At 37.3% G+C, this 12,019-nt stretch overlaps 1 protein-coding gene across 1 annotated transcript in view; it reads left to right on the top strand.

Annotated features, from left to right (window-relative positions):
- Positions 1-12,019, top strand: part of TMPRSS15 (transmembrane serine protease 15) — a 156,545-nt gene that overhangs the window by 95,509 nt on the left and 49,017 nt on the right. Inside the window, exon 17 of the mRNA XM_040227475.1 lies at positions 11,395-11,505. Within this exon, the coding sequence (XP_040083409.1) occupies positions 11,395-11,505 (111 nt within the window). The remainder of the gene's footprint in view (positions 1-11,394; positions 11,506-12,019) is intronic.

Raw genomic sequence — 12,019 nt, 5'->3', positions numbered from 1 at the left:
GTTCCTCTACTCACAACCTAGACCTCATCCCAGAAAGCTGTGTGCTTTGTACATTACTGCAAATGTGAAAAATGACCTGTAGCTTATCTATCCTCTGGACCTGAATATAAGTCATAACAATTGTTACTGTCCAAGTTACTCAGATGGGAATAAGTGGTAGCTTAGAAAATGATGCTGTTCTTCTGGAATTTGTGATTGGTATTAGATACACCTACTTAGGATTTATAAGCAACATTGACATGAATCAACCAAAAAATCCACTAGTGAAGTAAATAAACAAAACATCAATTAGGGAAGTAAACAAACAAAAACATTAAGGCCTCTGCAAGAATATACAGCACCAAAGAAAAGGAATAAAGACTTCAGAACAACTGAAAATTAGAATTTATCTTAAAAAAGAGTGCATGAAAAATGAGAAACATATAAAAAGTAATATGATTTACAATTATTTTAATTTATAAAGAAAATTATTTATTTTAAATTATATTTATAATTATCTTTCAAAATAGCAAAAAAGAAAATATATTGATATGAAAATATTCATGTCAATCTATGCCAAAACCAATACAGAATTGTAAAGTAAAAATTAAAAATAAATAAAAAAAAAAAAATAAAAATAAAAAAATAAAAAAAAATAAATAGATGTCATGCTGCTGCTGCTGCTCCTAAGTCGCTTCAGTCATGTCTCACTCTGTGCTACCCCATAGACAGCAGCCCACCAGGTTCCCCCATGCCTGGGATTCTCTAGGCAAGAATACTGGAGTGGGTTGCCATTTCCTTCTCCAATGCATGAAAGTGAAAAGTCAAAGTGAAATAGATGTCATATGTTTGTGTAAATATAATGTGTAAGATGTATATACAGAGTGATGTAGATACATATCAGTTCAGTTCAGTTCAGTTCAGTCGCTCAGTCGTGTCCCACTGTTTGAGACCCCATGAGTCGCAGCACGCCAGGCCTCCCTGTCCATCACCAACACCCAGAGTTCACTCAGACTCATGTCCATCGAGTCCGTGATGCCAACCAGCCATCTCAACCTCGGTCATCCCCTCCTCCTTCTGCCCCCAATCCCTCCCAGCATCAGAGTCTTTTCCAATGAGTCAACTCTTCACATGAGGTGGCAAAAGTACTGGAGTTTCAGCTTTAGCATCATTCCTTCTAAAGAAATACCAGGGCTGATCTCCTTCAGAATGGACTGGTTGGATCTCCTTGCAGTCCAAGGGACTCTCAAGAGTCTTCTCCAACACCACAGTTCAAAAGCATCAATTCTTCTGTGCTCAGCCTTCTTCACAGTCCAACTCTCACATCCATACATGACCACAGGAAAAAACATATCTTTGACTGGACCGACCTTAGTCGGCAAAGTAATGTCTCTGCTTTTGAATATACTGTCTAGGTTGGTCATAACTTTTCTTCCAAGGAGTAAGCATCTTTTAATTTCATGGCTGCAGTTACCATCTGCAGTGATTTTGGAGCCCCAAAAAATAAAGTCTGACACTGTTTCCACTGTTTCCCCATCTATTTCCCATGAAGTGATAGGACCAGATGCCATGATCTTCGTTTTCTGAATGTTGAGCTTTAAGCCAACTTTTTCACTCTCCTCTTTCACTTTCATCAAGAGGCTTTTTAGCTCCTCTTCACTTTCTGCCATAAGGGTGATGTCATCTGCATATCTGAAGTTATTGAGATTTCTCCCGGCAATCTTGATTCCAGCTTGTGCTTCTTCCAGTCCAGTGTTTCGCATGATTTACTCTGCATAGAAGTTAAATAAGCAGGATGACAATATACAGCCTTGACATACTACTTTTCCTATTTGGAACCAGTCTGTTGTTCCATGTCCACTTGTAACTGCTGCTTCCTGACCTGCATACAGATTTCTCAAAAGGCAGGTCAGGTGGTCTGGTAATCCCATCTCGTGAAGAATTTTCCACAGTTTATTGTGAGCCACACAGTCAAAGGCTTTGGTAGAGTCAATAAAGCAGAAATAGATGTTTTTCTGGAATTCTCTTGCTTTTTCCATGATCCAACGGATGTTGGCAATTTGATCTCTGGTTCCTCTGCCTTTTCGAAAACCAGCTTGAACATCAGGGAGTTCATGGTTCACATATTGCTGAAGCCTGGCTTGGAGAATTTTGAGCATTACTTTACTAGCATGTGAGATGAGTGCAATTGTGCAGTAGTTTGAGCATTCTTTGGAATTGCCTTTCTTTGGAATTGGAATGAAAACTGACCTTTTCCAGTCCTGTGGCCATTGTTGACTTTTCCAAATTTGTTGGCATATTGAGTGCAACACTTTCACAGCATCATCTTCCAGAATTTGAAAGAGCTCAACTGGAATTCCATCACCTCCACTAGCTTTGTTCATAGTGATGCTTTCTAAGGCCCAGGTGACTTCACTTTCCAAGATGTCTGGCTCTAGATAAGTGATCATACCATTGTGATCATCTGGGGCGTGAAGATCTTTTTTGTACAGTTCTTCTGTGTATTCTTGCCACCTCTTCTTAATATCTTCTGCTTCTGTTAGGTCCAGACCATTTCTGTCCTTGATGGAGCCCATCTTTACATGAAATGTTCCCTTGGTATCTCTCATTTTCTTGAAGAGATCTCTAGTCTTTCCCATTCTGTTGTTTTCCTCTATTTCTTTGCATTGATCACTGAAGAAGGCTTTCTTATCTCTTCTTGCTATTCTTTGGAACTCTGCATTCAGATGCATATATCTTTCCTTTTCTCCTTTGCTTTTCACCTCTCTTCTTTTCACAGCTATTTGTAAGGCCTCTCCAGACAGCCACTTTGCTTTTTGCATTTCTTTTCCATGGGGATGGTCTTGATCCCTGTCTCCTGTACCATGTCACAAACCTCATTCCATAGTTCATCAGGCACTTTATCAGATCTAGGCCCTTAAATCTATTTCTCACTTGCACTGTATAATCATAAGGGATTTGATTTAGGTCATACCTGAATGGTAGCGGTTTTCCCTACTTTCTTCAATTTAAGTCTGAATTTGGTAATAAGGAGTTCATGATCTGAGCCACAGTCAGCTCCTGGTCTTGTTTTTGTTGACTGTATAGAGCTTCTCCATCTTTGGAGCATAGAATATAATCAATCTGATTTCAGTGTTGACCATCTGGTGATGTCCTTGTGTAGAGTCTTCTGTTGTCTTGTTGGAAGAGGGTGTTTGCTATGACCAGTGCATTTTCTTGGCAAAACTCTATTAGTCTTTGCCCTGTTTCATTCTGCATTCCAAGGCCAAATTTGCCTCTTACTCCAGATGTTTCTTGACTTCCTGCTTTTGCATTCCAGTCCCCTATATTGAAAAGGATATCTTTTTTGGGTGTTAGTTCTAAAAGGTCTTGTAGGTCTTCATAAAACCGTTCAACTTCAGCTTCTTCAGCGTTACTGGTTGGGGCATAGACTTGGATAACTGTGATATTGAATGGTTTGCCTTGGAAATGAACAGAGATCGTTCTGTCGTTTTTGAGACTGCATTTCAGACTCTTTTGTTGACCATGATGGCTACTCCATTTCTTCTGAGGGATTCCTGCCCACAGTAGTAGATATAATGGTAATCTGAGTTAAATTCACCCATTCCAGTCCATTTTAGTTCGCTGATTCCTAGAATGTCAACGTTCACCCTTGCCATCTCTTGTTTGACCACTTCCAATTTGCCTTGATTCTTGGACCTGACATTCCAGGTTCCTATGCAATATTGCTCTTTACAGCATCGGATCTTGCTTCTATCACCAGTCACATCCACAACTGGGTATTGTTTTTGCTTTGGCTCCATTCCTTCATTCTTTCTGGAGTTATTTCTCCATTGATCTCCAGTAGCATATTGGGCACCTAATGACCAGGAGAGTTCCTCTTTTGGTATCCTATCATTTTGCCTTTTCACACTGTTCATGGGGTTCTCAAGGCAAGAATACTGAAGTGGCTTGCCATTCCCTTCTCCAGTGGACCACGCTCTGTCAGACCTCTCCACCATGACCCGCCCGTCTTGGGTTGCCCCGCAGGCATGGCTTGGTTTCATTGAGTTAGACAAGGCTGTGGTCCTAGTGTGATTAAATTGACTAGTTTTCTGTGAGTATGGTTTCAGTGTGTCTGCTGCTTGGGTTTCTCTTACCTTGGGCGTGGGGTATCTCTTCACGGCTGCTCCAGCAAAGCACAGCTGCTGCTCCTTACCTTGGATGAGGGGTATCTCCTTACTGCCGCCGTTCCTGACGTTCAATGTGGGATAGTTCCAATGTATACAAAATCAGAAACTAACTTAGGATATAATTAAATCACTGCTTTGGAAAGTAGTAATCAAGGCAATTTTGAGACCACCTGTTTTGGACTAAGTCACTTTTCTATCTCTATGGCCTACTCTCTTCTTTCAGAAGAATTTCTTGTTGAAACTCTACCACAACCAAACTATTATTTATGACTCCATCAGAGGTTTTTGGTAATCATGTGAATTGCACAGATTTTTGGTCAATCGTAAACCTATGCAAAAACTCTGACAGCAAAATACCACATTATCACAAAAACGCTGCACAAAAAGCATGATCAAGACTCAAAAATGATAGGTAAAGAGATGGAAATATATGGAAGTCTCTGATGTGCATACAGGAAAAACACCAACCCACAAAATGAAAGTAATAGTCATTCCCAAAGGAAGAGAGACAATTAAAACTAACACTAAAAGTTATAATAGGAAAAAATATATATAATTTCTAGATCTGATTAAAGTGTCTGAAAAATCATGAAATATGATTGCTTACTGTAAAAATGTATAAGTAGGAATCAGTGTCAGAACATTTCATATTTAAAATTTTAAAGGAAAGTTTTCATAAAATTTTAAAGGAGAATAAGCAGAATCAGTTTTTAAAGATGTTAAAAACCAGTTCAGCTTTACATTTTAGTCATTTCATGATGAATATTTTAAAACAGTGGCATGATATTTCTAAATTTTCAAGGAGAAACTTCTGCAATAAAGAAAATGTGTGACATCCGTGTCATTGTATTTGAATGAAATACAATTATGTGCTTGGTTCTCTATTTTAAAATAGAGCAAGAAAATACCTAATACTTACTCTCTTGGAGAGGTGGGCTTCCCAACTTTTTTCCAAAGATGTCGTGGAAGGAACTTTTGAGGAGTACTGTAAATGGCACCCCACTCCAGTACTCTTGCCTGGAGAATCCCATGGAGGGAGGAGCCTGGTAGGCTACAGTCCATGGGGTCACAAAGAGTCAGGCACAAAAAAGAGTCAGGCACAACTGAGCGACTTCACTTTCACTTTATATGCTTTTTAAATTTATTCTAATTATATTTATTTGTTATTACAACAAAATTCATTTTTCAATGTTTATTTCCAGTGAGCATAAAACACAAAATAAACCAAAAACTTGTAGCATATTATATTAACTGCAAATTGAGTTATTAGCTGTTTAATATTGTCCCATATCTATTTACCAAATTAAAATGAACTTCAGTTTTTTCTACTTTCTTTCCTTATTGAAGTATAGTTGATTTACAATATTGTGTTATTTTCACATATATAGTACACTGATTCATTTATATGTTACATATATTATATATATTCCTTTTCAGATTCTTTTCTCTTATAGATTATTATAAAATATTGAGCACAGTCTCCTATTCTGTACAGTAGGTCCTTGTTGATTTTCTATTTCATATATAGTAGTGTTCATGTTAATCCTAACCTCCTAATTTATCCCTGTCTCTACCCCATTTTCCCCTTTGATAACAGTAAGTTTAATTTCTATGTCTGTGAGTCTCTTTCTGTTTTGTAAATAAGTTCATTTGTATTCTTTTTAATTTTTTTTAAAGTTTTTGTTAGAGTATAGTTGATTTACAGTGTTGGGTCAGTTACATAGAAAATAATAAAGACACTACCAGAAAATAATAGAACTCATCAACGAATTTGTTAAAGTTCCAAGATACACAATTAATACATAGAAATCTTTTGCATTCTTATAAATTAACAACAAAAGATCAGAAAGAGAAATTAAGGAACCAATCCCATTTACCATCTTACCATTGCACCAGAAAGGATAAAATATACATCATTATTTTAGAGTCCACATATAAATAATGTCATATGATATTAGTCTTTCTCTGTCTGACTGAAAATTACTATATTTTTAAAGAAATGAAGATGAATTGTAAAACCAATTGAACTAATGAGATTAAGAAAAACCAATAGCTGTAACCAATAAGGGAGTGAATGTATCCAAAAAAGTAATTATTGACCATCTCAGTTCAGTTCAGTTCATTTCAGTCGCTCAGTCATGTCCGACTCTTTGCAACCCCATGAATTGCAGCACGCCAGGCCTACCTGTCCATCACCAGCTCCCGGAGTTCACTCAGACTCACGTCCATCGAGTCAGTGACGCCATCCAGCCATCTCATCCTCTATCGTCCCCTTCTCCTCCTGCCCTCTACCATCTGCAAAAATCAAAATATCTTGAAACAAAATTTTAGAGAAATAGTAGGTCTTTAAGCCATATTTTAAATTGTAAAGGAAAAGGGAGGAAAGAATTATAAAGGGAATAGGTTGGGGAAAGGAAGGCAGCAACACCTCTTTCATCAAAAATATTACAGTTGCTGGCTTTATTCAAGTCTTCTAATAAAGTAAATACATTAAGACTTTGAAAAATATTACAAGCAATTTCTAGTCAAGATAAAAGCCAAAAGAACATAATCTATGGCTTACAACACAAAATAGATAGGAGATTTATGGCCTAGGTATTGTTTTTATTTGTTTGCCCTTTCAAAAGGCTTCAGTTACTATGATAATGTTATTTAGGCAATAAATCATTTAGAGAAAATTTCCTGGATTGAAGCTAAAATGGAGACTTCCATGACCATCACTCTGTGTTGAATATGTTGAGAATGTGGTCTCACATTCCTCTTGGCCAGGGGCGTATGCTGCTAGCGACTAGAAAATGGAGTGATTGAGTCATTATCAACAAAATCTTCTCCCAGAGGGATTTTTTTACACCAAAAGGCCGAAAAGCAATTACAGACACAGTGAATTGGCAGTGGCAGATAATCACACTGGTAATGGAAGGAGAGATTAGGCACACACATCTTTACATTGGTGTCCTGCTTTGCTGGTCATTTTAGGAAAAAAGGAGCAAATATCATAAATATGCAGCATGAATGTGCTTCATTTATCTTCTAAGATATTTTAGGTACACCTTCCAAAGCACTTAAGTAACATGTAAAACTATTGTACAACATATTTTTTGTAACTCCTTTCTTTATCTTAGTTTTCACATTTTATTTACATTAAACTAGGAGTATAAGAAATAGGATTTATTAAAATCACTCTCCTCTGAATGTCCCCTCATTGCTCTTTTCTGAATCTCAGAGTCTTAATTTGGAACTCAATAGTGCTTATCTGGCAACTATGGAAGTGGCAGCTGATTACATTTAGGGGTTTAGCACCCTCCTCAGATCATGTGGCACGTGCCTTAGAGATCATTTCAGTTCCATTTAAAACCAGGCGACTAAATGAGGCAAGGCTATTGGAGACTTCATAAAAAGGAGATGGGGAATTTTAGTTCTTAGCAATATTTCTTTTTGTCTCTCTCACTATGGGCATAAAATGATCAGAAATAAGACTCCAAAGGCCACAGAGAGTTAAACTTTTGGATTAAATTCTTGAAGTTGAATTTTTACATGCTGCAAAGAATCAGAATCCAGTTCATGTACATAAAGAGAAATTTTGAAACAATTTATTTAAATTTCTCAGAATTTGTCATTTATTTTCAGTTCAGCAGCAATAGATTATTTTTTCCCATTCAGCATTTTTTTTAATCCAACAAACTCATCTTATGAAGATAGGTAATTTTTCTATGTTCATTTGGTATAACACTAACAGCTTTGGCTAGAGCAGAAAAATGAACTACAATTTTCAGATATTTGTGCATGCTTTCATTCATGTTTTTATTCAGTTATTTAAATTTTAATTCAATGGATACATGCTTTTTGAATTAAATATAACCTGGCTATACCAGTAAAAGGGGAGACCTGGTGGCTCAGAGGTTAAAGCGTCTGCCTGCAATGCGGGAGACCTGGCTTCGATCCTTGGGTCGGGAAGATCCCCTGGAGAAGGAAATGGCAACCCACTCCAGTATTCTTGCCATGGAGAATCCCATGGACAGAGGAGCCTGGAAAGCTACAGTCCACGGGGTCGCAAAGAGTCGGACACGACTGAGTGACTTCACTTCACATACCAGTAAAAGAGTAAAATTATTAATAAATTATCAATGATTAAATTATCAGCATTTAAAACTCATTTTTACCTAATGACTTTAAAAATCTATGAAAACAAAGTAATGGGATAATTTAAAAATAACTAGTGGTGACTAACATTCTATAAGTATATTAAGTTATTTGATTATGGATACAAAATTAGGCTGTCAGCTTTTAAAATAAATATAATATATATTAAAATATAGATTTAAAATAGATTTAAATTCAACACATGTATACCTAGTTTTAAGTATTTCTGCTTTCTAAACTCACTACTGGAAAGATTAAAATGTAAAGTCAGTTAAAACATTGAGGCTTGCCTGTAGAATAAGTAGCTGTCTTTGCCCATTTATTGTCTCACTAATCTGGTTTAGAAATATGTGTTTGTGAAATAAATTGATAATTGCATTTGCGAGAACCTTCCTAATAGTATTAGATTTGATGTATGTAACCTACGCTCAGTGGATAAACATTTGTAGAAGCAACTATTCCAATCACGCCTTTCTTAAAGTATTTTTTATTAAAGTATCTTAAATTTGGGTTGAAAAAATATAGGCTTTATCAAAGTTTAAAATAACAGATACAAATACCTCCAATTATTGCTGTGAGATACCTGGAGGAAAGCATTAGGTATGATTTCTTGCGATATCTGGAGAAGAAAGTAGCACAACCAGCATATAGAAGTATCAGTGAAAAGGATGACATCTAAGTGTTACAACTTTTACTGTTAAGGATAAAATTTATTCTGCATTCAGTGTATTCATATTGGCACAGTTGTTGCTGCTGTTGCTAAGTCGCTTCAGTAGTGTCCGACTCTGTGTGACCCCAGAGACGGCAGCCCACCAGGCTCTGCTGTCCCTGGGATTTTCCAGGCAAGAACACTGGAGTGGGTTGCCAGTTCCTTCTCCAATGCATGAAAGTGAAAAGTGAAAGTGAAGTCGCTCAGTCGTGTCCGACTGTTAGCGACCCCATGGACTGCAGCCCACCAGGCTCCTCCACCCATGGGATTTGCCAGGCAAGAGTACTGGAGTGGGTTGCTATTGCCTTCTCCAACTGGCACAGTAAATACATTCAATTTTTAAAAAAAATGATTCTCATGATATACATAAGACATAAGCAGTATTTATCCCACTTATATCAAAGAAACTGAGTTTCTAAAAGATTAGTTTATTTGTCCAAGGTCAAAAATAAATAAAAAGAAAATGTTTAAATTGAAGGTCAAATCAGTCACATGATTCCAGAGCTTATGTTTTAACCTGCACCCAATTTCAAACAATTAAATTTTATCTTCATAATTTATAGATTTGATTTTTATTTTTTGAGTCAATAGTTATCATCAGCCAATCAATTGTCTACTTTTTAAATGTATTTTTTGAAATCATACTTTTAGTGATTTCTTCGTATTGTGTTTATTATTAATGTGCATGCTATTTTTGAGGCATATCTACTTATCTAATACAAATCAATTAACTTAACATTTAACAAATATCTACTGATTTCTTACTTTGTTCCAGTCATTTTGTGAAGTCCTAGGCATATAAAAATGAAGAAACAAGGCATATAGATATTACAGCTAGTAAATTACAGATTCAATTTAATGAATGGACTCAATGAGAGCATTAATAGAAAAAGCTTTACATTTACCCATCTTTGTTGCTGCTCAGTTTTGTCCAATCCTTTGTGATGCCTTGGAACAGCACACCAGGCTTTCTTGTCCTTCTCTATCTCCCAGAGTTTTTTCAAACTCATGTCCATTGAGTCAGTGATATCTTCCAACTGTCTCATCCTCTGTCATCCCCTTCTCCTCCTTCCTTCAATCTTTCCAAGCATTGGGGTCTTTTCCAATGACTTAGCTTTTCACATCAGGTGTCCAAATTATTGGAGCTTCAGGATCAGTCCTTCTGATGAATATTCAGGGTTGATTTCCTTTAGGATTGACTGGTTTGACCTCCTTGTTGTGTCCAAGAGACTCTCAAGAGTCTTCTCCAGTACCTCAGTTTGAAAGCATCAGTTCTTCTGCATTCAGCCTTCTTTATGGTCCAGCCTTTCATCTGTACATGACTACTGGAAAAACTATAGCTCTGACTATACAGACATTTGCCAGCAAAATAATGTCTCTGCTTTTTAATACACTGTCTAGGTTTGTCATAGCTTTTCTTCCAAGGAGCAAACGTCTTTTAATTTCATGGCTGCAGTCACTTTGGAGCCCAAGAAAAGCCTCTTAATACCCAACTGCTATTTCCTTTCTCAGAAAATCCAAATTCCACGTGGCCCCAATGGAGATTCTAATATCAGGATGTAGCTACTCCTCCCCAGCCACAATCAGAAAACAACTCTAGGGTAGCAAACCCCTCTTTTCCAGTGAGATGAGGGCTCCCCCAGAGCAAAACTCCATAGAATAAACAAACATTTCCAGGAAACATAGTTCTCACTCCCTTTAAACAATGACTACTTCAAGTACACATTTTTTGCACAACGCAAATTCTGGAAGCAAGCACTATATGTATTCTGATCCTCTCTTGTCCAGCCTCTTCATTGTCCTTCTGTGTTTTCACGTCCAAGCACATTCCCAATAACTCCAGCCCTGCTTTCTCTGTTTTCCTTGCAAATTACTGCTAGTGCAGTTTCCATTTCTTTAGATGACTTTTTCCCACCTGACTGTGCTTTAATTAACTATTTCCAGCTTGGTTCAACTTTGATTCCACCAAAAGACAGCTTCCACATTTCTATGTAAGAAAGGTTTGGAGGTGTCATTTAGATGGTAAAACTAAGATATCTCTCTATACTTGTGAACATTCCAGTGGTTATTACTTGTACATTCACATTCATTGGGTTGGAAGAATTTATAAGATTCACAAAGACGGTGTGGGATGGTATGTCCAAAATCTCTCACACATTACTTAGAACTGCCCTGCCCTCTGCTGCAAAGGAGATGCTTAAGGTTTTGTTCATATTCAAATTAAACCGTGTCTCTTTGGAGCAATTGTTTCGTCATATTCAATATCAAAGTCAGCTTAACCAAGGACTGTGGCAAAGAATGGATGTTTAAAGGGACAGAAATGGGATGGGTACTCCAGAATGGTCTATTTGTCATTTCATTATCCTATACAATACATATTTTTTCCCTCCATAGAACCCTGCAAGGAAGAAAATTTTCAGTGTAAGAATGGGGAATGTATTCCACTGGCGAACCTCTGTGATGGTTTTCCACACTGTAAGGATGGCTCAGATGAAGCACCCTGTGGTATGTTTTATTTTTAGGAAAAACTTTGATCATCTTAATTTCTACATTTGGATTCTACAAATACAAAAGGAAGATTATGACTGTATTTATTAGGACATATCTTGGTACTTATGGGTTCTGATTTCCTGGTGATTTTACTGCCTCTGCCATCATTCTGGTTATAAGAAATGCTAACACACAAACTTGTTTCTGTTTAAAGTTGACTACATTTAATACCTTTAAGTCTGTGCGTTAAGTTGCTTCAGTCGTGTATGACTCTGTGCTACCCTATGGACTACAGCCTGCCAAGATCCTGTGTCCATGTGATTTCTGAGGCGAGAATACTGGAGTGGGTTACCATTTGCTTATCCGGGTGATCTTCCTGACCCGGGGATCGAACTCGCATCTCTTAGGTCTCCTGCTTTGGCAGGCAGGCTCTTTACCACTAGCACCACCTGGGAGGCCCAGCTTTAGGTCTGCTGCTGCTGCTGCTGCTGCTGCTGCTGCTGCTGCTGCTGCTGCTGCTGCTGCTGCT

The sequence above is a fragment of the Oryx dammah genome, unplaced genomic scaffold, assembly GCF_014754425.2.
Source record: "Oryx dammah isolate SB20612 unplaced genomic scaffold, SCBI_Odam_1.1 HiC_scaffold_2, whole genome shotgun sequence".
In the NCBI taxonomy this organism is placed as follows: domain Eukaryota; kingdom Metazoa; phylum Chordata; class Mammalia; order Artiodactyla; family Bovidae; genus Oryx; species Oryx dammah.
This window is presented reverse-complemented; position numbering and strand designations above follow the sequence as displayed.